The following is a 25,519-nucleotide window of genomic DNA, read 5'->3' as shown; positions in this document are numbered from 1 at the left end:
ATGATTGATAACTGTATGTTCTTTCTTCCTATTTCCCTCTTGCATGTTCTATTGTGTCTCCTTCCTCAAAAATGTTTTATTTTTAAGTTATGACCTCCCTTTAATGAATACCACACTCCTCTTGTGCTAGCTAAGAGACCCCTGTAATTCTCTTTTAAACCAGTGGTTCAAACCCCTTACTGTCTGTAGGCTGAGCTCTCCAGAAGTAACTCCTGCTATTGTTGATTCATTGGCTCCCAATGCCTGTGCCTGGACTGCTGGGGCCAGGTCTGGACTGGCCCACCTTGCATTAGACTGCAATCTACTCTCACTACTGTGCAATACATCTCTCCTGCCAATCTTCTAAGTTGTCTTGGGCTAGAAAATTGTTTCACCCGATCCTTTTGTGGATTCTATTACTCCAGCATTTGTTTAGAACATTATTTAAAGGTCTTTGAATATATTTTTTGAATATATTGGTGGTTCCTTTTCTTTTTCCCTACCATCTTGGCTCCTATTTATAGTTTTAAAGGGACAAAACTAGCTAATAATATAACTGGTATTTTCTCAGAAACCTAATTCTAGCAGGTTATTTCTCAAAATAATTTATTGTAATTCTGCAAAATAATTTCTGCCATTTTTTCCCTAAGGGTATTGGTGGTACACCAGGAATCACTGGTTCTAAAGGTGATATGGGACCTCCAGGTGTTCCAGGATTTCAAGGTAACAGTTGAAGTATATTCTATTTCAGTTTTTCCAGACTTTTTTCCTAATCATGGTAAAATGAGCAATAAGTAGTATCGACAGATTTATAGCATAAGAGCCAGGTAACTTGCAGTACAATTTTTAAAAATTTATTTTAATCCAAAGAATCATATGCTGTGGTAACCAGAGGTTGCCACATTTCTTTGCTCATAATCAAGACCATACCTTGTGGATTAAGATGTTTTCATTAGACTGAAACATTTTAGAATCTTATTATATTCTTTTCAGTTACACTTTCTGATTCCAATTAAGAATGATTTATTATAGAAGTCAAGAGTTCATAATATTTTCCTTTTGTTTTATGAAAATTAAAAGAAACAACAATACGTGAGCTGAATTTTCCTTAGTCTTGAAATCTGAACAGAATTATAGACAATGATCAAACTATACATGCTAAAAATGAATTGACAATGTTTCATTAAGCCAATATTATTTGGCTTTTTTTTTAATTGATAAAACTCAGAAATGCATTTGCAGAATCTCAGAGCACAAATATTAGTCATTTCAGTCTTGTCTTAATATTTATGATCTCATTTGGGATTTTCTTGGCAAAGATACTGGAGTTTGCCATTTTTCTCCACCTCTTTTTATGGATGAAGTACTAAAGCAAACAGGTTTAATGATTTGTCCAGGATGACATGGCTAGTAAGTCTCAGGACAGATTTGTGCTCAGAAAGATGAATCTTTCTGACTTCAGACCCAACACTCTATCCACTGTGCCATCTAGCTTCCTTAAAACATATAGAATTATTTCTTATTTATTTAGTATTATTTATTATTTCTAACCCAAAGACTCATCCTATCCTGATAATCAGCCTACAGGTATAATGTAAAGAATATTAAATTAAGAGTTAAAAGAGCTGAGTTCATATCTTGATTTTCCCTTTTATAGGCTAGTTATATGAACTTGGGCTAACCTTAAATGGTTCTTGACCTCACTTTCCTCATCTATAATATAACCAAGCAGAACTTGATGACTTTACCTTCTCCTCTAAAACGTTTGTTATCATGTTTAGCTATGATGGGTCTCGGTCACAGGACACATCCTATCACCAGGAATATATCTGAAAACTTTCATTTATAGCAGAACCTGCTAGAGCTTATTCCCTATCCTCTACTCCCCTTACGTAATCTTTGATAATTCAAGATCATTCCCATGCAATGACAAGGCTTTAGGGTATAAAGGATTACCTTTTCACGTTGGAAAATTGGAGAGAAAAGACTTTCTTTAATACCTTAATATTTTCTCTTTGCTTTCTAGGTGCCAAAGGTTCTCCTGGCCTCCAGGGACTCAAAGGAGATCAAGGGGATCAAGGACTACCGGGTACAAAAGGTAGGGGCATTTGTCATGGACCCAACATTTATTAAGGGTCAGTCTGTGCAGGACTACAAAGGAAATTGAAGATATGGTCTTTTCCTATTAGAAACTTTATATTTAAGTGGCAAAGCAAAAATGAAGGAAATTACTTGAGAACAACAGTTACAAAGCTGTTATAAAGACTTGATCAGCAGCTCTCCATGTGGTATGTGGTAGGATTCTATTTATGGATCTGTGCTGTTCAGCATTTTTATAAATAATTTGAAAGAGACATGGAAGAAATATTTGTTAAATTTGCAACTGACTAAAAGTTGTGAAGGTTGGCTACTATGAGTGGACAAAATCAAGATTAAAATGTTGATATGGCTAGAATCCTGCTCCAAAATTAACAGGATAAAACAGGATAGCAACACATGTAAAATTTTATACTTATTCTTATAAAAATCATGCAAATTTCATAAGTGACCTAATTTTAGTTGACATCAAGTCAACAATATGACATAGCTACCAAAAGAAGCTTAACTTGAAACTTGGGCTGAAGAAATGTCATAGCCAAATCAAGAGAGATAATAGTCTCCTTGCATCTAGAGCATTGTATTAAATTTTTGAGCATGACATTTTAAAAAAGGGCATTGCCAAATGAGAACTATTTTTAGAGAAAAACAGTGAGCATGACAAAAAATCTAGATGCTTTCATGAGGTACAGATGAAGGAATTGGGGATGTTTAGCTTAAAGAAGAGGATAGTTGATGACTATTATATGAAAGAAAGATTAGATCTGTGTAGTTAGAAGAAGCTGACCTGGGAAAAGCATAATAAGCAACTTCAACTTAATCCAGTGAAGAGCTTTGTAATAATTAGGACTATGCAGATAGGGAATGGGTTGCCTTAGAAATTTGCTTTTCACTACTGTAAATATTTAAATAGAAGACAGATAATCACTTGTCAAAAACATCATAGGAATGGTTCTTTTATTTGTGGGAACTTGGACTAGAGTACCCCCAAATTCCCTCCAAACCTATCTGATTTGAAGCTCAAAAACAAGGGTAAGAGTGAAGAATAAAGTATAAATTTAATATCTGAATTATTGGAAAACATTTTTTAGGAGGTCAGTTTGAGAAAATTATTATTTAAGCTTTTTATAAATAGGCTCCACAGTTAAACATTTCTCACTCTACTATTAATTCTTCCAGGTCTTCCAGGACCACCTGGTTCCCCAGGTCCTTATAGCCTAATTAAAGGAGAGCCAGGTATCCCTGGACCCGAGGGACCAGTCGGGCTTAAAGGTATTCCAGGTCCTCCAGGCCCTAAAGGACAACAAGGTAGGAAGTGTGTGTGTGTGTGTGTGTGTGTGTGTATGTGTGTGTGTGTGTGTGTGTGTGTGTGTGTGTGTGTTTTGGAGAATATATATGCATCCATTTGTGCTTCTTCCTCCATGACTTAACTTTTATAGCTAATACTTATAAGATCAAAATCATGCACTGTCAAAATGACCAATTAGATATAGATTTTCTTTTCAATTCTAAACTTCTATTAAGATCAAACAAAGTTTTCCAAAAGAATCTTTTTGGACCAAACTGTAGGAAAAGGAAAACCAATTCAGATTGATCATCTTTTGATCAGAAAAAAGTAGAAAACAGGAATTATTTAAATCTATGAAAATAGAGTTCTTTCATTCAGAAGCCATAATGACTTGATACCAGTGTCTGAGGTTTGTTTTTTATCACTCAACACCCTGAGAGCTTATGCCATCCTTTCACCCAATCTCATTCTAGAGATAAATTTCACATGTTAAGTCATAGATCAAGGTAAGTGAAAGAAAAAAAAAAAGGAAAGAAGGAAGGAAGGCTAGAAGGAAAAGAGAGACAGAGAGAGAAAGAGGGAAGGAGGGAAAGTGAAAAGAAGGAATGAAAGGAGTGAGGAAGGAAAGGAAGGAAGGAGGGAGGGAGGGAAGAAGGAAAAATGACTAGCATTTAAGATCTCACTAAGTGTAGACACTGTTTAAACACTATGAATAGAAATAGAACAAACAAGACAGTCCTTGCTCATAAGGAGTTTACATTCTCATGAAAAAGGACAACAAAGAAAAGCTAGAAAGCAGGGGAAGAAGACTAAATTAAGAAATCTTGGAGAGTAGATTTACACTGTACTAGTAGAGGAGAAGTTTGTACCTCTTTATCTTGTGCATCAAGGGAAGAGAAGTGATGCCTTCAGAACACCATTTTGTTAAAGAATGGCTAAATGGAATGTCAATAATCTCCAGAAATCTTGTCTTCAAACCTCTAATTTTAGTAGCCTGTTATTTCAGGATAAACTTATCATGCTGTTTGGAAGTTCTCTGCATGGGATAAATGAAATAAAATATATAAAGTGTTGTATAAACTTTAAATACTGGCTATTATTGTTATTGTTCATGTCAGTGTTACTGGTATTCTTTGACTCTGGTTGGAGGAAATATTCTAAGAAAAAAATGGGTAGGTAAAATTTCACATCAATTTTAACTTTATATATGATACCCCAAAAGGGGAAAGACTTGGGGCCAGACACTTCACAATGAAATAATGATCCATGCTTCTTTAACCAAAAAAAGAGACATATGTGATTTAGTCATGTGCTTATTCTTCCCCCTTCCCCTTGATTTAGGTGTAACGGGCTCTGTGGGTATTCCTGGACCACCTGGTAACCCAGGATTTGATGGTGCACCTGGACAAAAAGGAGAACCAGGCCCTTTCGGTCCTCCTGGTAGGTATATTGATGTATTACAATATAAACTTTTAATTTCAAAGGCAATAGGACAATAGGTTGATAGAACAATAGATCATTTATTAACTATTTACTATGTAACAGCCACTGTGCACTATGTACTGGACATACAAAGACAATTAAGCAAGATAATCCCTACCGTTATGGAGTTTACATCCTAACAGGGTAAGATCATACTTAAAGGGTGATGTGGCTGATGTAGCAAATGATGTGATTGTTGTAGATGCCAAATGTTGGAGATGGTCATGTGAAGAATTCACAATGGCCCTTTTTAAGAGAAGAGGTTATAGACAAAATTAAGGACACCAGAAATGGTAACTATGAAATAGAGTTGGAGAGCATATAGTTATCAAGAAAGGGATTTTAATAATTAATGATGGAAAGGACATGTTTCCTAGTGGAATTTACAATTAGCCAAGAGAAAGAAAACATCCAAAGAGCTTGAGACATGATAAAAATGGCATGGCATTTAGCATCCTTACTTGGCAGATTAAATCCTAAAAGGGATTTAACAACCTAGTTATAAAGAGAGATACTAAGGAGTTCAGCAAAGATGGAATGGATCATCAGTAGATTTATAGGGGAAATTTAACCTCAGGAATATGACTGGGATTTCTTGGTTGGACACAGCAAGGTGGGGTTGTCCAGGAAATAACTTGAATTTCTTATTGGAAAACCTCCATAGAAGGTGGAACCATAAAGCTAAGCAATTCCATCAAGGCTTCAGTTTCTCTCTGCATACCACACCCAGCTACTAAGAACCCCATCAAGGATATTTGAAGGGAAGGAGAGAAAAAGGAAATGTAGAGAATCCTAGAAAAGGAACCACCAATCAGGAGAATGAATAGGAGGACCTCAGAGTGGAGCCTTTTTTAAGTGGCAAGGAGAAGTTATCTGGAGAGAGAGAGAACAGATGTCTGTTCAGTGAAATATGGTTGGGATCCTTCCTCAAATGGTGATATTAGGGAGGGAGTCACTAATCAGGAGAGCAGGATTTTAGAATTGGAAGTTTCTCCAGAATGGAAAGGCAGCAAACAAGGAGAGAAAAGGAATCTGGATTTAGAGTCCAGGAGGGAACAGAACCAATTTTGTTTTATTTTTTTCTAATTTGTGATCAGTCAGTCTTAAAATCTCTATTTGTATTCCCACTACCACCACTACCATATTTCAGTGTTATTTCTGTTTAAGTATACACAGAACTTATGAAATAAATAGTTGAAGGAACAATTGAAATTGACAATTCAAAAAAGTGTCGTAGAAACGTGGAGTGTATATGTGGGAATATATGGCCTCTGAAAGCAGGTGGTCTTTAAAAAAGGTTCTTAATTTTTGTGTAGTTTTACAAATACATAAGTTGTTGATTTATTTGAAGAGGAGAGCACAGTCTCAATAGATAACGTGTTATGCCCAGTACAAATTCCCTATAAGGGAAGAGCATAGTTAGGGTCCTTTACTCTCAGTAAATTTTTTCCTTATTATAAAAAGTCTGTTTCAATTATAGAAAGAAAAAAAAATCAGAGAACAGGAAAATTAATGTCACAATTAGCTGAAATGTCATTTCATGTCATTTTTGAAACATGATCTGAATTCTTTAGGAAACAGAAATAACACTGAATTATGCTGTGCTGGTAGAAATACAAAGAAAGGGACTTTTATGCATGTAGATCTTAAATTAGATAGAGAACAAAAGAAAAAACTTAATTTTGTAGGTTACCACCTGGCAAACTTCTGTCAAAAATTTTATTTGAAGTCCAAGTATTAAATGTGATAATAGCAACAGCTGTCCTAAGTTATCCTATTACCCTGTCTTCAATTGAAATAATGCTAGTCAGGAAATAAGTCAATTCAACAACTCTTTTACTGAATACCTTTGGACAGGAAACATTTAATTCAACATCTTTTTATTGAGTGCCTAGATTACTGGTACTTTCTGCATATAAAGATGAATGAGATTTTTGTCTTTGGCCTCATAGAAACTACAATTTAACAGAGGCTATAAGAAAAAATATATAGAACTAGAATACAAATCAAAATAAAGTTCTATGAAAGGTACAAATAAATTGCTGTTGTTTCTCAGAAGAAGATGGCGAGGGTCTGAGTTCTTGAAGAGGAGTTAAGAATTTTGACAAGCATTGAACTTAGACTTTAACATATTTAACATGTATTGGTCAATCTGCCATCTGGGGGAGGGGGAAGGGAAAAGGAGGGGAAAAATTGGAACCAAAGGTTTTGCAATTGTCAATGCTGAAAAATTACCCGTGCATATATCTTGTAAATAAAAACAAAATATTTTTGACAAACCCACTGTACGGGAAGATTATCCACAGATTAGGAAGCATCATTTGCTAAAACAAATAAACAAAATCAAAACCAAAACAAACACAGAGAATGAAAAGTTCTTCAGTTAGACTAGAATGTAGATTATGTGAGAAGGAATTATAGGAGATTAAGTCTGAAAATGTAATTTGAGTGAGGCATATTTTGGAAGACTTTGAAAGCCAGGCTGAAGATTTTGGGCCTTTATTCTGTTAGCAATAAGAACCATTGCAGATTGTTTTCTAATTAGTGACAAGAACAAAGCTGTCCACTAGGAAATTTTAGATTAGTATCCCATTGCTATGTAAAATTAATTAGAGTGGGAGAGGCCAGGGGCAGGGAGTTGGATTATATTGGTTGATCTAGTTGAAAGATTATTAGATCCTAGACTTTGATAGCAACAATAGGAATGGAATAAAGATGATCAATATGGAAGACATTGAATATGTACAGATTACAGGACTTTCACATATAATTGATTTTTCAAATAAAGGGAAATTGGAGTGGTTAAAGATTTCAAACCTCAATTACAGAGAGAATTATATTACCATTAGCAGTCATTGGGAAGTATAGAGGAGGAAATGGTTGGGTGAAAGCTGAGTTGAGTTTTGCACAGGTTATATTGAGATAATCAAGTTTTGTTATTCATGGTCTGTTCAAGAGTGGACTTGTGAGTAAAAGGACTCAGATAAAAAGATGGATTTAGGAGTTACTTAAATGGAAGTGATGGCTGAGGTCTTTTATTAATATGAGATCTCAGAAGAAGAGTATGTTTCAAGAAGAATCTTAGATCTACATTTAGAAATGAGGTAAAGTAATTGGTAAAGAGGCAGCCAGAGATATGGGAGGGAACTAGGATAATTCAATTGCATGAAAGGCAAAGTAGAGTTTTTAATGATTAATTACAGTTGTCAAAGGAAAATGAAGATTAAAAAGAACTTTGTGTATTTCTGAGCAAGAAGTTTGAGAACTGTCATAGTAACTTGGAAAGAGTAGATGCACAGTTGCAAGAATTTAAGGAGTGCTTGGGTGGTAATGATATAGAAGTACTTCTTTAGAAAAATTAATTCCTGAAAGGAAGGACAGAGGATGATAGGTTAAGAAATCACAGAATTGAGGAAAGTTTTTTTTTTTTTTAATGAGGTTTTTAGCTGAGGAGAAGGATCCAATATAGAGAGATTCAATAATGATTCAAGAGAGAAAAGGAAGCATGGAGCAAGTTCCTGGAATGAATGAGATCAAGAAGTAATAGACAAATTTGCCTTAATAAAAACTCATATTTATATAGTGTTTTACAGATAATGCATTATCTGTATCTGTATCCACTGTATCCACTTTAGGTGGATAATGCAAGTATTATTGTTTTTATTTTATAAAAAAGTAGGCTGAGATTGCCTCAGAGAAGTTAAGTGATTTCCCTGTGTTCCCTGGCAGAGCTGGCAATGCTAATCAGGGTTTCCTTCTCCATGTCTAATGTATTTTCTTCACTACTGTGCTCCGGTGTTTCTCAGTTTCTTATACTGCTAGTAATTTATAAAATGCTTCTCTCAAAACTAGCTAGCTACCTGTTGGGTAGCCAGTGCAGATACTATTAATTTCATTTTATAGAAGTGCAAACTTGGTTTCAGAAAAGTAAAACCGCTTGTACATGTTTCTTGGTTAGTAAGTAGCAGATTCAAAACACACATGTTGGGGCAGCTAGATGGTACAATGGATAGTCTCAGATACTTAACACTTCCTAATTGTGTGACCCTGGACAAGTCAGTTAACCCCAATTGCCTCAGGGGGAAAAAAGAACACTCATGTCTAGGACTCATTCTACTATTACACAGTCTCTTTTGCCTTGACCAAAAGGAGATACTTTTGGCACTCATTAACAAGACCCCTTGGATGAAATACAAGAATTCAAATTTTTAAAAAAGAAAAATAAAACACTATGAGGAAGAGGGCTCAATGAAGGTTATAACTTGCTCTTTACAATGTGCTAAAAGGTACAAAGTGTTAGTGACATGTTTTATGATAACTTCTTTAAGTCTGATAGATCTCTTTCATAAGTATTGAGCCATAGTCAGGGAAAGGAATATTGAATGATTTTTTTTTTTTTTGGTTCTTTCCTACAGGTCCAAAAGGACATCCTGGTCCACCCGGTCCAGATGGGCTTCCAGGGTCAATGGGTCCACCAGGTACCCCCTCTGTAGATCATGGCTTCCTTGTTACTAGGCACAGTCAAACCATAGATGATCCACAGTGCCCTCCTGGGACCAAAATAATTTACCATGGCTATTCCTTGCTCTACGTACAGGGGAATGAACGCGCACATGGTCAGGACTTGGGTAAGATATTAAAACTCATTAAAAAATTCTAAAAGATAAAAAGAAATTTGATATGAATAAAATTTTGCTAGATTCAGATTTACTTTACTTCTGGATTTATAGGTCTATTGAATAAGATTATTCCAAATGTTTGGAGAGAGTATAATTAGAATATGATTAAGAAGACATTGCTTTTTATTAAAGAATTCTCCATGAAAACTTGACAATGGATTGTCAGCATAATTGTGACTCTTGCCTATTTAATTATGATGAGGTCCCATCATCAAGGACCTCTAGATAGTATAGTACTAGGCAGAGTGCTGTGTTTGGAGTCAGGAAGATTATTTGAATCCTGCCTCAGATGTTGATTAGCTGTGTGAGCCTGAGCAGGTCACTAAACCTCTCATAGAGTTGGGAAGCATTTAGGGTTAGGGTTAGGGTTAGTTTTCTCATCTGTAAAATAAGGGAGTTGAGACTAAATGCAAAGTATTTTAGGTCTCTTCTTGCTCTAAATTTATCATTTATGATTAATAATAATAACAATTAGAATTTATGTAGATTCACATAATTTACATATGTCAATTTAACTTCACAACTTTGTAGGCTATGATTATATTGCTATGTTGATGTATCAGTAATAGAAAGATTATTGAAAAAAATTTAAAGTCTCCCTCATTATAAGAATAGTTCCTATTTATCAAATGCATTACAGTTTTCTAAGTACTTTATAAAGTAATGTAAAATAAAGATATTGTCTGTGCAGAAATCAATAACAGTAAAAAAAACAAACTAAGAAAGAATAAAAAAGAAACTTGAAATTTTCTATAAGCATCATCAGTTAGGACAAATGAAGCATTTCTTTATCTATACAAGCCTTTTCACTGAGGATCGTAAAATAGACAACCATTTCTCATGTCTTTTTCATAAACCTATATTATTTTTCTTTGACTATTTAGGTACGGCTGGAAGCTGTCTGCGAAAATTCAGTACTATGCCATTTCTTTTCTGCAATATTAACAATGTTTGCAACTTTGCATCAAGAAATGACTACTCTTATTGGTTGTCTACTCCTGAGCCCATGCCAATGTCAATGGCACCTATCTCCGGTGAAAACATCAGGCCTTTTATTAGTAGGTAGGTAGAGCATTTGATAATTCAGTTTGGGGGAAAAAAAAAGATGCAGATTTATCTGCCTGGGGCAAAAGGGGACTTTTTATTTAGTAAAAGGCTTATGTCTTTGTTGTGTGCTGGAAATGTTGAATTTTTGGGTATATATGAAATGGGAATTTCCTCATCAGGAAGTTTCCCTATCCCTATCCCTCTGTTCAAAATAAGTCAAATTCTGAAGAGGAATTGCAGATAAAACTCTGTATTAGAACTAGAGTTTCCTTGAAAGGAATTGAAATCCCTTTCTCTAATAAAAGGGCATTGCCTGAATTCTGTGTACTTCAGCCTGATTGGTCATGGGCTTATAACTGAAACATCTCCAACAAATCAACACAAAGATATTTTCTTAAGCTACTATATTTAATGATTGCACAGTATAGTATTTGGCAGTATATTTCAGAACTTATAATAGTTTCCCAGGTTTGAAATCCTACATAAAGAACTAAATCAAAGTCTTTCTGTCTTTTCATCTTTCAAATTAAATGTTCACTCCTCAGCACCAGCAAGAGTTCACAGAAAACCTGTAAGTCAGTTTGGTTGAGCAACAAATAAATAACTTACATTTTTCTCATATCAAGCTAAAACTCAATAAGGGGATATTGAAAGAAAAGAAAAATGGCTAACCTCCTTCAAAAAAAAATTCTAAGGGATAATTAGCTTCTTGAGGTAAATTATAGTGTAGTACCACTGATTCATTGAAAGCTATCTACTCAGAGTGAGTGAAAAGAAGCAGCTTGGGATCACCCATCAAATGACATTTGTAATTGACATAGAAGCACCACTTATTGGTACCTTTAAGAATGTGGTCAATTTATGATGTCAGTAGATTTATAAAGTTCTTGGAGATAAGTCAGAGGCAGATTGCATTTAAAATAAAAAGATATAATCATACTATATTGTGGAAAGGAAATAAAAGGGGGGACCTTTTCCAATAAAATATGAAACACATAAAACAGCTATTAAGCTTTTTTCTACAAGATGATAGGTCTGACTATATTATATAATTTTTTTTAGTTCTTTATCCATCTTCATTTCTCATTTTTTCTTGAAATTTGAAGGAATCAGTTTTCTAAGTATTAGAAAATAGAAAAAGAAAGAATATGAAACTTAAAATATGAAAGTATCAACCTTCATGGTCTCTATTTTATTTCTCTAATACTATACATTTTGGGTCAGTATTTGTTTACTATCCTAGGTCTAGAAGTTCCCTATACTCAGAAACACCCCTATTTCACTAGAAACAAAGTTAAAAGCAATTTAAATGTTCTTTTTTCTCAATAGTAATGTTAAAAAAAACCCAACAAATCAACCTATTATGCAAATATATAGACTTTTACTTCATCAGTATGGGGAACTCCTAGTATAGTAACTCCCTCCATAACTATCAATGATTTAATAGATTATTATTTCTAGAATGTTTCAGGCACATTAAAAATTAAGTGACTACTTCAAGGTCATACAAATGAGGTATTAAAGATTGAATTTGAACTCAGTTCCAACCCCCAAACTCTATTATGTTAATCTTCTTCATTGCATAATCTATTTAAGAAGGCCCCAAGTGGAGTCATAATTCTGATAGGTGAGCCCCAGACAATAAAATTTTATAAGATAAAGTCCCTCCCTTCAAAGAAGCTGAAATTCTTAAAGCCAAACAAGCTAGCATTCTTAAATGTCTGACCTTGTATGGGTTTCTTTGACAACAGTATGTTATTAATTCAACAATACCCTTTAAAAATGTATGAAACATCCTCTGGGTGGGGTGAACTATGCTAGAACCTGGGAAAAGATACAGAGATAAGAAAGATGTAGTCCCTGTCCTAAAGGTATCTTTTACTTATTTTCAATGATTTTTAAGCCCAGAATGATGATTCATGAATTATCTATCTATCTATCTATTTACCCATCCATGTCTATATATTTTACACATGGATATGTGAATACAGACATATATGTACACATATTTATATGTTATACATATAGCATATTAATTCCCATCTTAGATGTTTAAATGTGTAAGACCTCATATCTCTTGTGATACTTTCTTTTAGAGTATTCTAATTGCTTAGTCATTTCTAAAGGTTGCACATCAGAAAAAATAGGTGACCAGAAATAAATGCGTCATTTTTCTTGGTAGTAAGTATAGTTATTAATTTCCACTTATCTTTTATTATCATTTTCAAATTTTTATCCAACAGCTTTTCAGGATTAATATCAATAATTCCATTAGTAAGCATTTCTCAAGCTCATGCTATGTACTAATGGAGGCAGCTAGGTGGCTCTGTGGATAGAGTGGAGCCTAGAGTCAGGAAGACCTGAGTTCAAATTTGGCTACAGACATTTTATAACTCATAATCCTGGACATGGTACTTACTCTGTTTGCTTTACCCACTAGAGATGGAAATGGCAATTCCTTGTCAAGAAAATCCCCATATGGAGTCAAAAAAAGTCAAATAAATTCAATAACTATACAGCAACAACATATGCTAAGCTCTTGGGATAAAGAAACAAAAAATGAAACAGTCCTTGCCTTCAAGGAGTTTCCATTCTAAAAAGATCACCAGGGATTTTCCATTCTCACAATATTTTTTTATTCCCAATCACAATTTTTAAACTGGTTCATGGGGCAGTATGGGGTCATATCAGTAAGATCCCTTTCACAGGGCAGCATGGCATTTTAATGACTACTAGCTTCAGAATCAAGAAAATCTTGGTTCTAATCCTGTCTCTGATACATATTATCTTGTGATCATCAGGAATTCACTTAACATTTCAGTACTCCCAGGCAGCTCTTTAGCACTATAACTTATAAATGAGTTATCATTCTGCATGGGTGACATTGCCTGTGCAGGTCCCATATTAAATAGTGGCCTTTTCTAGTTCTAAACGTCTGTGGTTTCATCATCTTTTCTAACCTACCTGACTTGTGGACTAAAACTTTTTCCCCAAACAACTTCTTTATTTCTGAGGGAGACACTTTAAATAGGCACCATCCCTCTCCTGCAGTTTTCTTGTTTTCTGTTTGGCAAGCAGATGGCAGCAGCTGTATGAGACCAATTTCATGAAACCTTTTAATTCATCTGCATTTGTGTGAATAAAATGGAAAACAGCACACACAGAGACACAAAAGTCCAATGAAAATCAAATGACTAATTTAAGTTCTCCACCTACTCTTCATGCATTTTCATGCAAATGTTCTAGCACAACTAGGTATAATTATTAACTGCATTTATATTCATTTATCGGCTTTGTTAACATTTTGTTCAATTTGTGACTTGAATGCAATTACTTCACTGTCGGTATTTAATTTTTTTTTGGAAAAATATATTTTTTTAAACCAGCCTTTACAAATGTGCTTCATTTCCCCAAATGAGAGTATTTTTGTATAAAATTTGAGCAAACCTAAGGACCATATATGCTTTTTATTTATTCCTGTATGAGGTTTGAATTTTATTTTAACTTGAGAAATTTTTAAAGTCCCTTAGTGATTTGAAAAAGTAGTCTCTGCTCCCTTCCTAGCACTTCCCTTTTTTGGCCATGTCTTTTTTTAACAGCTTTTTCAGCCACAACTACCTTAGGTCTGGTACAAAGGTTCTCCTCTCTCTCTCTCTCTCTCTCTCTCTCTCTCTCTCTCTCTCTCTCTCTCTCTCTCTCTCTCTCTCTCTTCTCTGTCTCTGTCTCTCTCTCTGTTTCTGTGTCTCTGTCTGTCTCTCTGTCTGTCTGTCTCTGTGTGTCTCTCTCTGTCTGTCTGTCTCTCTCTCTCCTCTCTCTCCTCTCTCTCCTCTCTCTCCTCTCTCCTCTCTCTCCTCTCTCTCCTCTCTCTCCTCTCTCTCCTCTCTCTCCTCTCTCTCCTCTCTCTCCTCTCTCTCCTCTCTCTCCTCTCTCTCCTCCTCTCTCTCCTCTCTCTCCTCTCTCTCCTCTCTCTCCTCTCTCTCCTCTCTCTCCTCTCTCTCCTCTCTCTCCTCTCTCTCTCTCTCTCTCCTCTCTCTCCTCTCTCTCCTCTCTCTCCTCTCTCTCCTCTCTCTCCTCTCTCTCTCTCTCTCTCTCTCTCTCTCTCTCTCTCTCTCTCTCTCTCTCTCTCTCTCTCTCTCTCTCTCTCTCTCTCTCTCTCTCTCTCTCTCTCCTCATATAGGAGAATGCCCAGGTTTAAATTATTCTTCCCTAGCTTCCTTGAAGAAAGATTGTACAAATCATCAGAGTCTGATGTAAAAACATACATTTATAGTAAGTTGTCTGAAAACAATTGGTTTCATTTTTGAAAGACAAGTGGCATGTATTTTGTAACATTAATCATGGGATGCCCAGTGATGGAATGTAGCATGATTTAATAAACAATAAGTAAAGACTTCCAGTAATAAGATTGAGTGAAATCTCCATCCCTAGAGGTTTACAAATGGAGGTTGGATGACCTCTAGAGAGTACAACTAGGTCTCAATTATTGCAAATAATGAATTCCCTGAAGCAGTTGCATTATTCAAATTCGCACTGTATACTTCCATTGATTTGGAGGCAAGTTACCCTATTTTGCAATATTAAAATTTTGAATAGTGTGAATTTGAAAAATGCAACCACTTCTTGCATATTGTAAAAGCTTTCAAGCTTTAGGGATTGGGCTAAGCAATCTGTGAAATTCCATTCAGTAATAAAATGAATAAATAATCCTGCAGGCAGGAGGCTATTGACATCTAACTAAATGTTTTTTCCCTCATTTCCACAGGTGTGCTGTATGTGAGGCTCCTGCCATGGTGATGGCAGTCCATAGCCAAACAATCCAAATACCACAGTGTCCCAGTGGATGGTCATCACTTTGGATTGGCTATTCTTTTGTTATGGTAAGTGGTATAGAAATCCATATTTTTCCTGTGGGGAGGGCCTATTTTATTGATCCACGATGTAGCTATAAGTAACAACAATTTTGTTTCATTGTTGTGAAATTTTTGTCACTAAATGCTGCAGATAGGAAAATAAATAAGTCCTTCACTCCACATTTGTCTCATTGCTAGTTATAGCTTTCAAGGCACTGCAGGCTTTTACCCACTCTGCATTTGGGCACCATATGTTTGTTTCCTAGAGTCCTAGAGTCATTCACCTTTGGGGATTCAATACTAGAGTAGACAACACTAGAACCCTTCTGGAAAATGGAGGAAATATTTATACATCTTCCAAGTGCAGTCCTCAGCTGTTCAATTGAATTGTTTCTAGCATAAGCAATGTGTCAATTTTTCCTAAGGATCTAAAAACCTGTTTGTTTTTTCAGAAGAAAAAAGATAATGGGATATGTGGAGATATATATTTTAATGTAACATACAACTCCTTATTAGTAAAAAATCTGAATGGGGGAGGGGGTAGAGTGGGAGAAACACCTGAAAGATACAATTGTATAATTTAGCTCATCCAATTGAGGAGACAGCCTTTCACTGGGATTTATTTTGGGTCCATTTTCTCTTTGATTGTCGACAAATAGCTGGTCTTTATACTTTATAAGAATGACTGACTGGCTCCTCTCCCTAAGTACTTGTATCAAAAGTGCCAGATTCATTTAAAAAACTTTTACTAATTGCCTACTATGTGCCAGGTAATATGCAAGGTACCAGTGTGACAAAGCCAAGAATGGTACCATATTTTCCCCCAAGAAGTTCTGCCTTCTTTGGGCACTTTTCTAAGAATCATTTGAATTTTGTTTAACTTGGAGAATATTTTTATTGTGGCCCCCCAATTTCATTATTCCTATTTTTAGTCACTTTTAGTCTCAATCCAAAACATATTTACGTCAATCTATGAAATCCTTGAATTATTCAGACCAAATTTACTTTGATATTTGCTGGTCTCCTCCCTGAAAGATTGAGATGAACAATTTACTTTCCCCATAAATGCCTTTCCTGTCTTGGATTCTTCACAATTGTCACTTTCTGTTCTATCTGTTATGATGATATTTTGCAGGCTATAGAATTATATTGTCCCAAGGATCACAGCTCTTTTATCAAGTGGCTGCTAAATTGCTTATTTTTAGAAGTTGTCAAAATAATTAAATATTAAAGTACTTTTTTGCATTTTTCCACATTGAACACAGTAAAGTTCCCTGCATTGGCTAGTAGAATTCGAATTTTTTATAGGACAAAAATGCGTGGATTTCAATGGATAATATGTTATTGCCAAAAACAGAGTATGTATTTCTCTATTCAAAATGTTAATGCTTAATTCTGGCAAAAAAGAAAACTAAAGGTTCCAGAAGAGACTATGGAGAAATTCTGATACTAAAAAAGAAATAAAAATTAAAAAAAAATAAAAAAAAATAATTTTCATTTGAATAAAATATTGGGATTTTCACTTTGGTATCACTCTAAATGGAATTTGTGTCAATGTACAAAGAAATAAGTTCAGTGAGTAGAGGTGAAGTGAAAAGAGATGCAGGAATGTAGTTTTTTTTTAAAGTCTCCCCTATTCTTTTGCCATTCACACAAAGGCCTAGAATATGATTGCCAAAATCAAAAGCATATAGAGATAATGATGTTCAGGAGATCAGAATAAGCCTCTAAATGTCAGCAGCTTCCCCTTTTACAGATTTAACCAGAGTTTCAAGACCAGCAGTAGCCATTTCTAAAAAAGTATGACAGCCTGCAATTTGTTTTAGGAGGCACAATGGTGTCTACCTGTAGTGTCGTCTTCAAAGGAGAAAGGGCAGAGCATTAGTTATTTCCTTTTCAATGTATAGAATGTAAAGTTGGTTTGAAAAGCGAAATAACTTTACCCCATCACAATTAGAAGGTGGATGAGGAATTTGTGAAGAATATTCACTTTGTTCAAATATAAGAATGATTTTCAATTGAGAAATTGTCCAAAGGAATTCAAAGCAAGGTCAGATTGATTTTTTTTTCAAAGAGAACAGGATTCTTTCTTTGGGCCATACCACCAAGTAGGATATTTCAAAAGGGATTTATAACCAATTGCAATTTATGAAATTGAAACACTGATTTTTCTGGATAAAAAAGGAAATGAATTCTGAAATTCTCTAGGTCTTATATAGGCTTCTAACATTTCCTCAGATTTCTAGGCAACTGCAATTTCTGCTGGTTACTCTCTGTGGTGATCTAACTTTGTATAGAAAAGTTAACAATATGGCTCTTCATCCACCACATAATCAGGAGGAGGCACTAAAATGAATAATCTGGGAAGTTTTAGTTCAGGAAGCATGTTTTATATGTAAAGGCAGTCAGTAAAATGGATAGAGTTCTGAGCTGGAAATCAGGAAGATTTGAGTTCAAGTCTAGTCTTAGATAATCACTAGCTGTATGATTGCACTTCACTTCTGTTTGCCTCAGTTTCCTCAGCTGTTTAATTAAAAAACACTTATCTCAAAAGGTTGTTGTGAGATCAATTGAGATAAAATATATAAAGTGTTTACTATAGTACATGGCAAATGTTGTTATTCAGTCATTTTCCAATTGTATTCAACTTTTCATGAATCCATTTGGGGATTTTCCTGGCAAAGATACTGGAGTGGTTTGCCATTTCCCTCTCCAGCTCATTTTACAGACTGAGGAAACTGAGGCAAATAGGATTAAGTGACTTGACCAAGGTAACAGATCTGAACTCAGGAAGATGAATCTTCCTAACTTCAGACCTAGTACTCTATCTACTGTACCAGCAAGCTGCCCCCTGGTATATAGTAAGTATTATATAAATTTTAGATATTTTTATTTTCATGATTATCATGAGAATGTCATGCAAAAATAAAACATGTCATGTTATACTTTTAATATTTAACCCACCCCTCACTGTTTGCTTTTGGTAAACAAGTTTTGTCCTCATGGAGAGAAACTGTATTTGAAAACAAGTAAACTGAATGGATTCTAGTTCTAACTCATTGAAATAAAAAATTCTATATTGGGCTAGATCCATGGTCCATCCAATCCAACATTCTGTCTCTGATTGTGAATAGCATTGAGATACATTTTGTAGAGATGTATCATGCTTGTTTAGTTCTCTTGATATGAAAACTATCACAACTATTTCATTTTTAATTGTTACTTGACAATTAAACTACTTCCTTGAACCCTACCTCTTGAACTTCAGTTGACATTAAATCTTAAACAGGAGTATGCTGATAAATGTTTAACAAGATGCCCCGCAAGAATGTATAATATATCACAACATAGCATTTTCACTCTTTTTGTTATTTGCTTGCCTTTTATTTTCTTTCTCATTTTTTTTCTGGTTTGATTTGATTTTTCTTGTGCTGTAAGATAATTGTATAAATATGTATGCATATATTGAACTTAACATATATTTCTACCATATTTAACATAAAAAGAATGCATGACACAGTTCTAAGTTTAATTGCATTATTAATGTTTTCTCCATCACTTTCTTAAGCCTACTAATCAACCAAACAATAAAACAAGCTTTGATTTGTAACATTTGTTGATTTCTGAGGTATAAATGGTCACACTGAAAATTTGACAATTGGTTCTCTTGAGCCTTAGAAACTATTTCTAGCACGCCCTCAATAAGCCACACATGATTTAGAGAAGAGATAAACTCCTTGTGAGATCATTCCATATGACAAGAAATTACTGCTGAGTTTGACAGTCTTAGCCTCTTACCTTGTGCTAAGTCATTCTAAAATGGTGTGGGCTGACTAGTCTTTGCCTCACAGAACACAAGTTTAAGTCTACCTGGGGAGTCAAATTACCCTTCTGAGCTAACCATTTCACAATATTAGTCCATAAAACCCTATGTGATTTATAAAGGCAGTGTCATCTTCACCCATTCTCTAGTAAAGTGCCATTTCAGAGAGATGACAGTCCACAAGGGAAAGTTAAATTGCTGTGAGGAAGAGTATTACACCACTCAGATGCCAGGGTTCTGTGACTATTAATCTTAAATTGCTTCACACCTAAGAAAGCAAAATGTGATAGCCTACCATACCTAGCCAGGAATATGGTATTAAGAACCTGGAAGCTTGGAGTTAGTAGGTATTTTTGACATGAATTACTCAATTCTTCTTCTTTGTTTCTGTACCTTACCTGTACTGTGGAATGTAATGGAAATAGAATTATAGAATTAGTCTGGAAGTCAAGAGACCTCAGATCAAGTTCAAATCCACTAAATGGCTCTGGGACTTGATTACATCACTTGCAAGATGAGTGAGTTGTTATAGATGGTTTCTGTTCCTTTCTGGCTTTAAAATTCTATGATTGTATGTTATTCCTATATGCTTTAAAAGCCAATGGAAAAGTGAGGGGAAAACATTTGGGGTGAAGTAAGGAACACAGAATATTGTCTTAAATAAAATAAATGTGTCCCTTAGTCTTTTTTTTCTCTTAACCAAATAGATAAAAATACAAACTTAATAAACAGATAATTTTGGAGATAATTATTCTTTGTTCTAGAGAAGGCATTATCGTTTTTTTTTTTTTGTTTTTTGTTTTTTTTTTTGCCTTTAAAAGGTGGTTCTATGTAATAGAAATCTGATTCACACATAAATCTTTAGGAATGCATTTATTATCCAATTAGAGGTACACCCAAATTCCTTACATACTGAACTTTGTAGCTTTATTGCCAGGAAAGGAGAGCATGAATTCCCTATGGCAATCTGTGAAGTCTTTGTTTTGTTCATTCTTAGTTTGTTTTCAATAGTCACCACATGAGGCAAGGAGATGTACAACTGTCCTTCCCCCACTCTAATTTACAATAAATCTCATATTCATTTGGGACAGAATTTTTCTGATGTTTTATTCTAATTTGTTTTCCAGCACACCAGCGCTGGAGCCGAAGGTTCTGGCCAGGCACTAGCATCCCCTGGTTCCTGTCTGGAAGAATTTAGAAGTGCACCCTTCATTGAATGCCATGGTCGTGGGACTTGTAATTATTATGCAAATGCTTATAGCTTCTGGCTTGCTACTATAGAAAGAAATGAGATGTTCAAGTAAGTTCAAGAATTTTTCTTGATTTTTGGTCTTCCCTTTTATTTCTACATCACTATTAATCATCAAAGATCTATTGATACATACCAAAATAATCCAGTTAGTTATAAAATAATGAAAGTGGCTGCTTCTTCTTTTTGTCATGTAGGATACATTTGCCTCAAAGGGATCACAGAAATATATCCTACAACTGGCCTGGGCCTGATATTGATACACTTACCTCTTCACTGTTCAGATACTGAAAGCAGAAGTATATCATCTCATCTAGATGAATCCAATAGAAATTGACCTAGTACAGTTGAACATATTCTAATATTACAGATTTTAAAATAAAGTAAAAAGCTAACACATCTTGAACAAATTTTTGATGAAGGTTTTCATTACCTGGGTAACTTAAGTTGATTTTTGTTTTGTGTCCTCTGAGTAATTTGGCAAAAGATATTTGTAAATCATGACCATAAAAATAATTTCTGGACAAATATACCAATTTTGGCCAGAGAGAAAAGAACTTTTATTTTCAAGACCAAAAATTTTTACCTCTACAACAACTCTCCCTAGTGACTGATAACCTCATTGAAATTAATTTGGAATGTAGCCCAGTCACTAATGGACAGTAGCATATAATGAACCCTCTATTCTTAATTTAGCACCAGCTGCAGTCTGTGTTGAAGCAGAGGCAGAAGGCTGAGGGAGATTGAACAATTACTTACTGTTCATTCCTGAAATAAATACTTCTCACCCCTGGAGACAAGTCTTTCTGCCTTTACCAAAGCAATACTTTTGGGGGAAAAGTCTGTGAAGACCTGCTATGCTTCTGTCTGTTTCCATTCTGGGGCAGAGAGAATTTGCATAAAGGTAAAATGTTCTCTGCTGATTATACTTCAGCAGACAAGTCACTGACACACAGGCCTAATTTATAGTTGATGCAGGCATTTTTGAGGGACCATCAAAAACTAAATTGACAAAAAAGACGCAATTTAATTTGAGATGGAAATATTAAATTTCCATCATCATAAAAATAGGATCCCATGAAAACAATAAACATATTGATGGATCACTAATGCTAAGATAGACATTGCTTTTTTTGATTCAGAAAATATGAATTTTTTTCAATAAAAATGTTGTGACTAAAAATTCATTATTCCATTGATAACCAGGTAATAAAGTTCCCCAAAGTTAGGTGGATTGGTCCTTCAGCATCTGATCTGTATTCAAAGCTTCTCCATCTTGGCAGGTTCTACCAAAATTTGTGCAGCATTTGTGTAACCTTGAAGGGTCACTTCCATGCAATATTGGAAGATATTGATAAGATTTTAGTAGAGTCACTTCTGTGTCACTCTCACTTCTTTTCATGATGAAATGTTACAGTGAGTTAAGGGAGTTTTTTGTTTGTTTGTTTGTTTTTTGTCAGGAAAGGGAATACTTTCAACAAGTGCTTGAAGTATTTCAATCTGGAAGCAATAACTCAATTGAAAAATCCTTTCAGAAGGAAAACCTATTACAATGAACTCCAAAGGACTGTTTAGATTCTTTTGATGCATGCCATGTTGTATCCATTTAAAAAACAGCTTAAACCAAAGTGGCCAAAATTCTAGAACTCCACACTTTGCTTACATAAAGGTTTTTGTTTTGATGAAATTTGACCCATTTCTAAGCTTCCAGTATGTAATAATTTTAGCTGTGAAATTTCAGGAACAATGTATATGCACTACCTTTGTAAACTTTAAACAGTCTAAAAATAATTTGGCAAAACCATTTTCAGAGTTCCTGATTTTTACTTTATTCAGACATTTACTGATCCCTTTCTAAGTGCATGAAAACATGACCATTACTGTGGAGTTGTCCCTCTCCTAAAGAAACTCACCTTATACTCTAGTTGAGGAGATAAGTCTTAGCTACATAAAAAGTTAAATGATGTCAAGCAGTTTATAATCAAATGATCTATGAATTATATGGATAATAAGTACTCAAGGTATTTCAGAACCAGGAGAATTTCCTATAGTTGTTCAGGGAAGTTATAATGGAGATGATTGAGCTAGACCTGAAAGATGAAATGCTGGATGGAGAGGAAAGTAGGACGAATTCCAGCAGTGCATATAGAAAAAGTAGAAGTAACATTGGGAAAGAATGGTGGACAACAAAGAGAATGGAATAACTTTGTTGAATAATGGGAGGGAAGGTAAGAGAACAAAGTTTGGACCAGATTATGAATGTCCTTAAATGCCAAACTAAAAGGAATGGGTGTTGTTTAAACCAGAGAACCAGTACCTTTTTTGCCAAGAAACCCCAATGGAGAATATTGACAAGCTATAGTCAACAACATTACAGAGAGCTGGATATGTTTGAGCACTGAACAACCACAAAATTTTAAACCCAAGCCTGACATACTGAGACTGGATATTTCCATCAAATTCAGTCTTCCTCAGCTTAGATGAAGAGATAAGTCTCTAGCCTAACATAGCAAGTAAGACTTTGGCGTGGGATTTGAACCCAGTTGACACCACATTCAATACATTCAAAATATTGCATTCCTTGTTATTTTGTAGTTCCTAGTTATTTTGTGGTTTCCGTCATGTCTGACCCCTCATGGTCCCATTTGAGATTTTCTTGGCAAAATTACTGCAAGTGCTTTTCCACTTCTCCAACTCATTTTACAGAGGAAGAAATTGAGGCAAAAAGGGTTAAGTTACTTGTTTGCTGAGGGTCTCATAGCTATGGAAGTGTCTGAGATCACATTTGAACTCAGGAGATGAGTAAATCCCAGCACTCTATCTATCGGCCCACCTCATTGCCTAATTCTTTGTTGTTTTAAAGAACTGTACATTCTCATCACTGTTTGAAATCCCTAATAGTTACATGACTCCTGAGAGCTATTTGTTTTCTTGATTACAGGAAGCCTACTCCATCAACTTTAAAAGCAGGAGAACTGCGCACACACGTTAGCCGCTGCCAAGTCTGTATGAGAAGAACATAATGACTCCCAGTCTCAGCTAACGTCACAATATGGTGCTATTCATTTTTTAACAGCAATGAACCCTAGAAATATATCCTGTGTACCTCACTGTTGTCGAATAAGAAAACAGTAAAGTGCCTTATAGGAATTTGCATAACTAACACGCCTTGCTTTATTGGTCCTCTCTACTTGCTGAAGAAGAAAAAAAGAGACAACAATAAGCTTCAAATATTGACATACCAAATGGCACTTTTTATTTAAGAAAAAAAGAATGAAAAAGTCTGTGTGCTATCATGTACTGAGTGTAAAGCCAAAGCTCAGTCAGAAAAATCAAGAGGTGCTAGGAGGTATGCAGTGACTTACATACTGTTTGACTCCCCCTTGACATTTTTTATTATATTTAGATTCATTTTTGACCCCTTCTCAGATATAAATGTTGTTTATACCACTGTCTAGCTTTTTCCAAAATGGTAGGTCCTTTGATATGTACTTATTGTTCCTGTACAAATAATAGTAATGTAAAAAAAAAAAAAGGTTATGGGATTACCAAATATAATTAAGGAGTAAATAGCCATATCTTCCAAACCAAATGCATAAATTTATATCTCTCTGCTCTGTGTGGTACTATGCACCTGCTTTTGCAGAAAAACACAACTTTCCTGTGGAATAAAGATGGTCCAAATGTGGTCAGAAATAGATAGATATATATATATTTAGTAATTTATATAGATGTCAGCAATTAGGCAAATCAGGTTTTGGGTTCTAGTTCCACTATTAAAATGAAGCTTATATAAGTTTTCTTCTTTTCAGATTTGTTGTCCTTTAAGTGAGCTATGAAACAATAGAATATTTAATGTGAAACATCAGTTTTCTTTCATCATTCACTTAAATACCAAAATTGTATGGTGCCAAAGACAAATCCAGATTCATGGCTATTGTGTTTAATATAGTAAAACATGTACTTTGAGCTTGCTGTTTTTATTCTGTATTTAATATTTTCAGGGTTTTAAACACTAATCACACACTGAATGACTTGATTTAAAAAAAAACTTAAAAAGGCCTTAATCTTATGAATATTTTTCATTCTCTAGATTGGTATGGAAAACAGTTTTCATTAAATCCTTATGGCTACATTTTTACATTTAAGCCACATTCTGCTCTGTCATTAATGAACTATTGTAAAAGTGGTTCTCACTGACTAAAGGAGAACCTGGGTATGTATTTACAAGAAGTCAGAAGGGACCTTTGTGTCTAAAACAATATTTCTCTAGAAGATTCCAAAGATTTTTTTTTTAAATAGTAAGGCCATTTCCTAAAAATGTGTATTTCTTAAGAATTAAAAATTTGTAATAAAAAATATTTGTGTAAAAAAAGAGCTTTAATTAATTTGTTGTTAGTGTTGACCCAGTGCTTTTAGCAAGAATTTACTGCATAAATCATTAATAAATTTGCAAGCCTTTCATAACATAGATTATTTTTATTCTGCATGTCTTCCAAATATGTATTTTGAGGGAATTGTTTCATGGACTGCTATCTTCAGAGCCTCTAGAGAATATGTATTAGGAAAATCTGTTATTGCTCAGGTATCAATATGTATCAAGTGATTGGCTATATCCAGATGTGTGGATTCCAAGTCTTATGTGAAGTAAACAAATAAGAAAATGGGAGGGACACAAATTTATGCCATTGAATTGTTAACTTTATATTTGGTTAAAATTATACAATTACATATGACAGAAGGTAGTCTATAGATTGATGAAGCATCCTCAAACTCTCATCATTTTATGATCTATCTACATATATGTGTGTTTAATGGTATCATATCTTACTTTTCATGCATAAGTTGTTGGTAACACATTGTATGTAGGCTGGGCACCTGTGTGCCCAATATTTATCTTTACCTTTGGAATAACCAGTATTTTTGATTTTCAAGATTGAGGTGCTCCATAATTCAATCAATGCCAATTAATAAACATTTATTAAGTGCTTATGATATTCTAGGCATTGTGCTAGAATAAAAAAA

At 34.6% G+C, this 25,519-nt stretch overlaps 1 protein-coding gene across 3 annotated transcripts in view; it reads left to right on the top strand.

Annotated features, from left to right (window-relative positions):
* COL4A1 (collagen type IV alpha 1 chain) overlaps window positions 1–24,965 on the top strand; it is a 185,699-nt gene extending 160,734 nt beyond the window's left edge. For all 3 annotated transcript variants that reach the window (XM_074299530.1, XM_074299532.1, XM_074299531.1), the window contains 9 exons: window positions 630–702; window positions 2,006–2,077; window positions 3,256–3,384; window positions 4,706–4,804; window positions 9,262–9,474; window positions 10,410–10,587; window positions 15,335–15,449; window positions 20,373–20,545; window positions 23,436–24,965. In XM_074299530.1, coding sequence (XP_074155631.1) covers window positions 630–702; window positions 2,006–2,077; window positions 3,256–3,384; window positions 4,706–4,804; window positions 9,262–9,474; window positions 10,410–10,587; window positions 15,335–15,449; window positions 20,373–20,545; window positions 23,436–23,517 — 1,134 coding nt within the window. In that variant the 3' untranslated portion in view covers window positions 23,518–24,965. The remainder of the gene's footprint in view (window positions 1–629; window positions 703–2,005; window positions 2,078–3,255; window positions 3,385–4,705; window positions 4,805–9,261; window positions 9,475–10,409; window positions 10,588–15,334; window positions 15,450–20,372; window positions 20,546–23,435) is intronic.
* Window positions 24,966–25,519: the final 554 nt, after the last annotated feature.

The sequence above is a fragment of the Sminthopsis crassicaudata genome, chromosome 3 (assembly GCF_048593235.1).
Source record: "Sminthopsis crassicaudata isolate SCR6 chromosome 3, ASM4859323v1, whole genome shotgun sequence".
In the NCBI taxonomy this organism is placed as follows: Eukaryota; Metazoa; Chordata; class Mammalia; order Dasyuromorphia; family Dasyuridae; genus Sminthopsis; species Sminthopsis crassicaudata.
The sequence above is the reverse complement of the archived record's forward strand: the minus strand, read 5'-3'. Positions and strand labels throughout refer to the sequence as shown.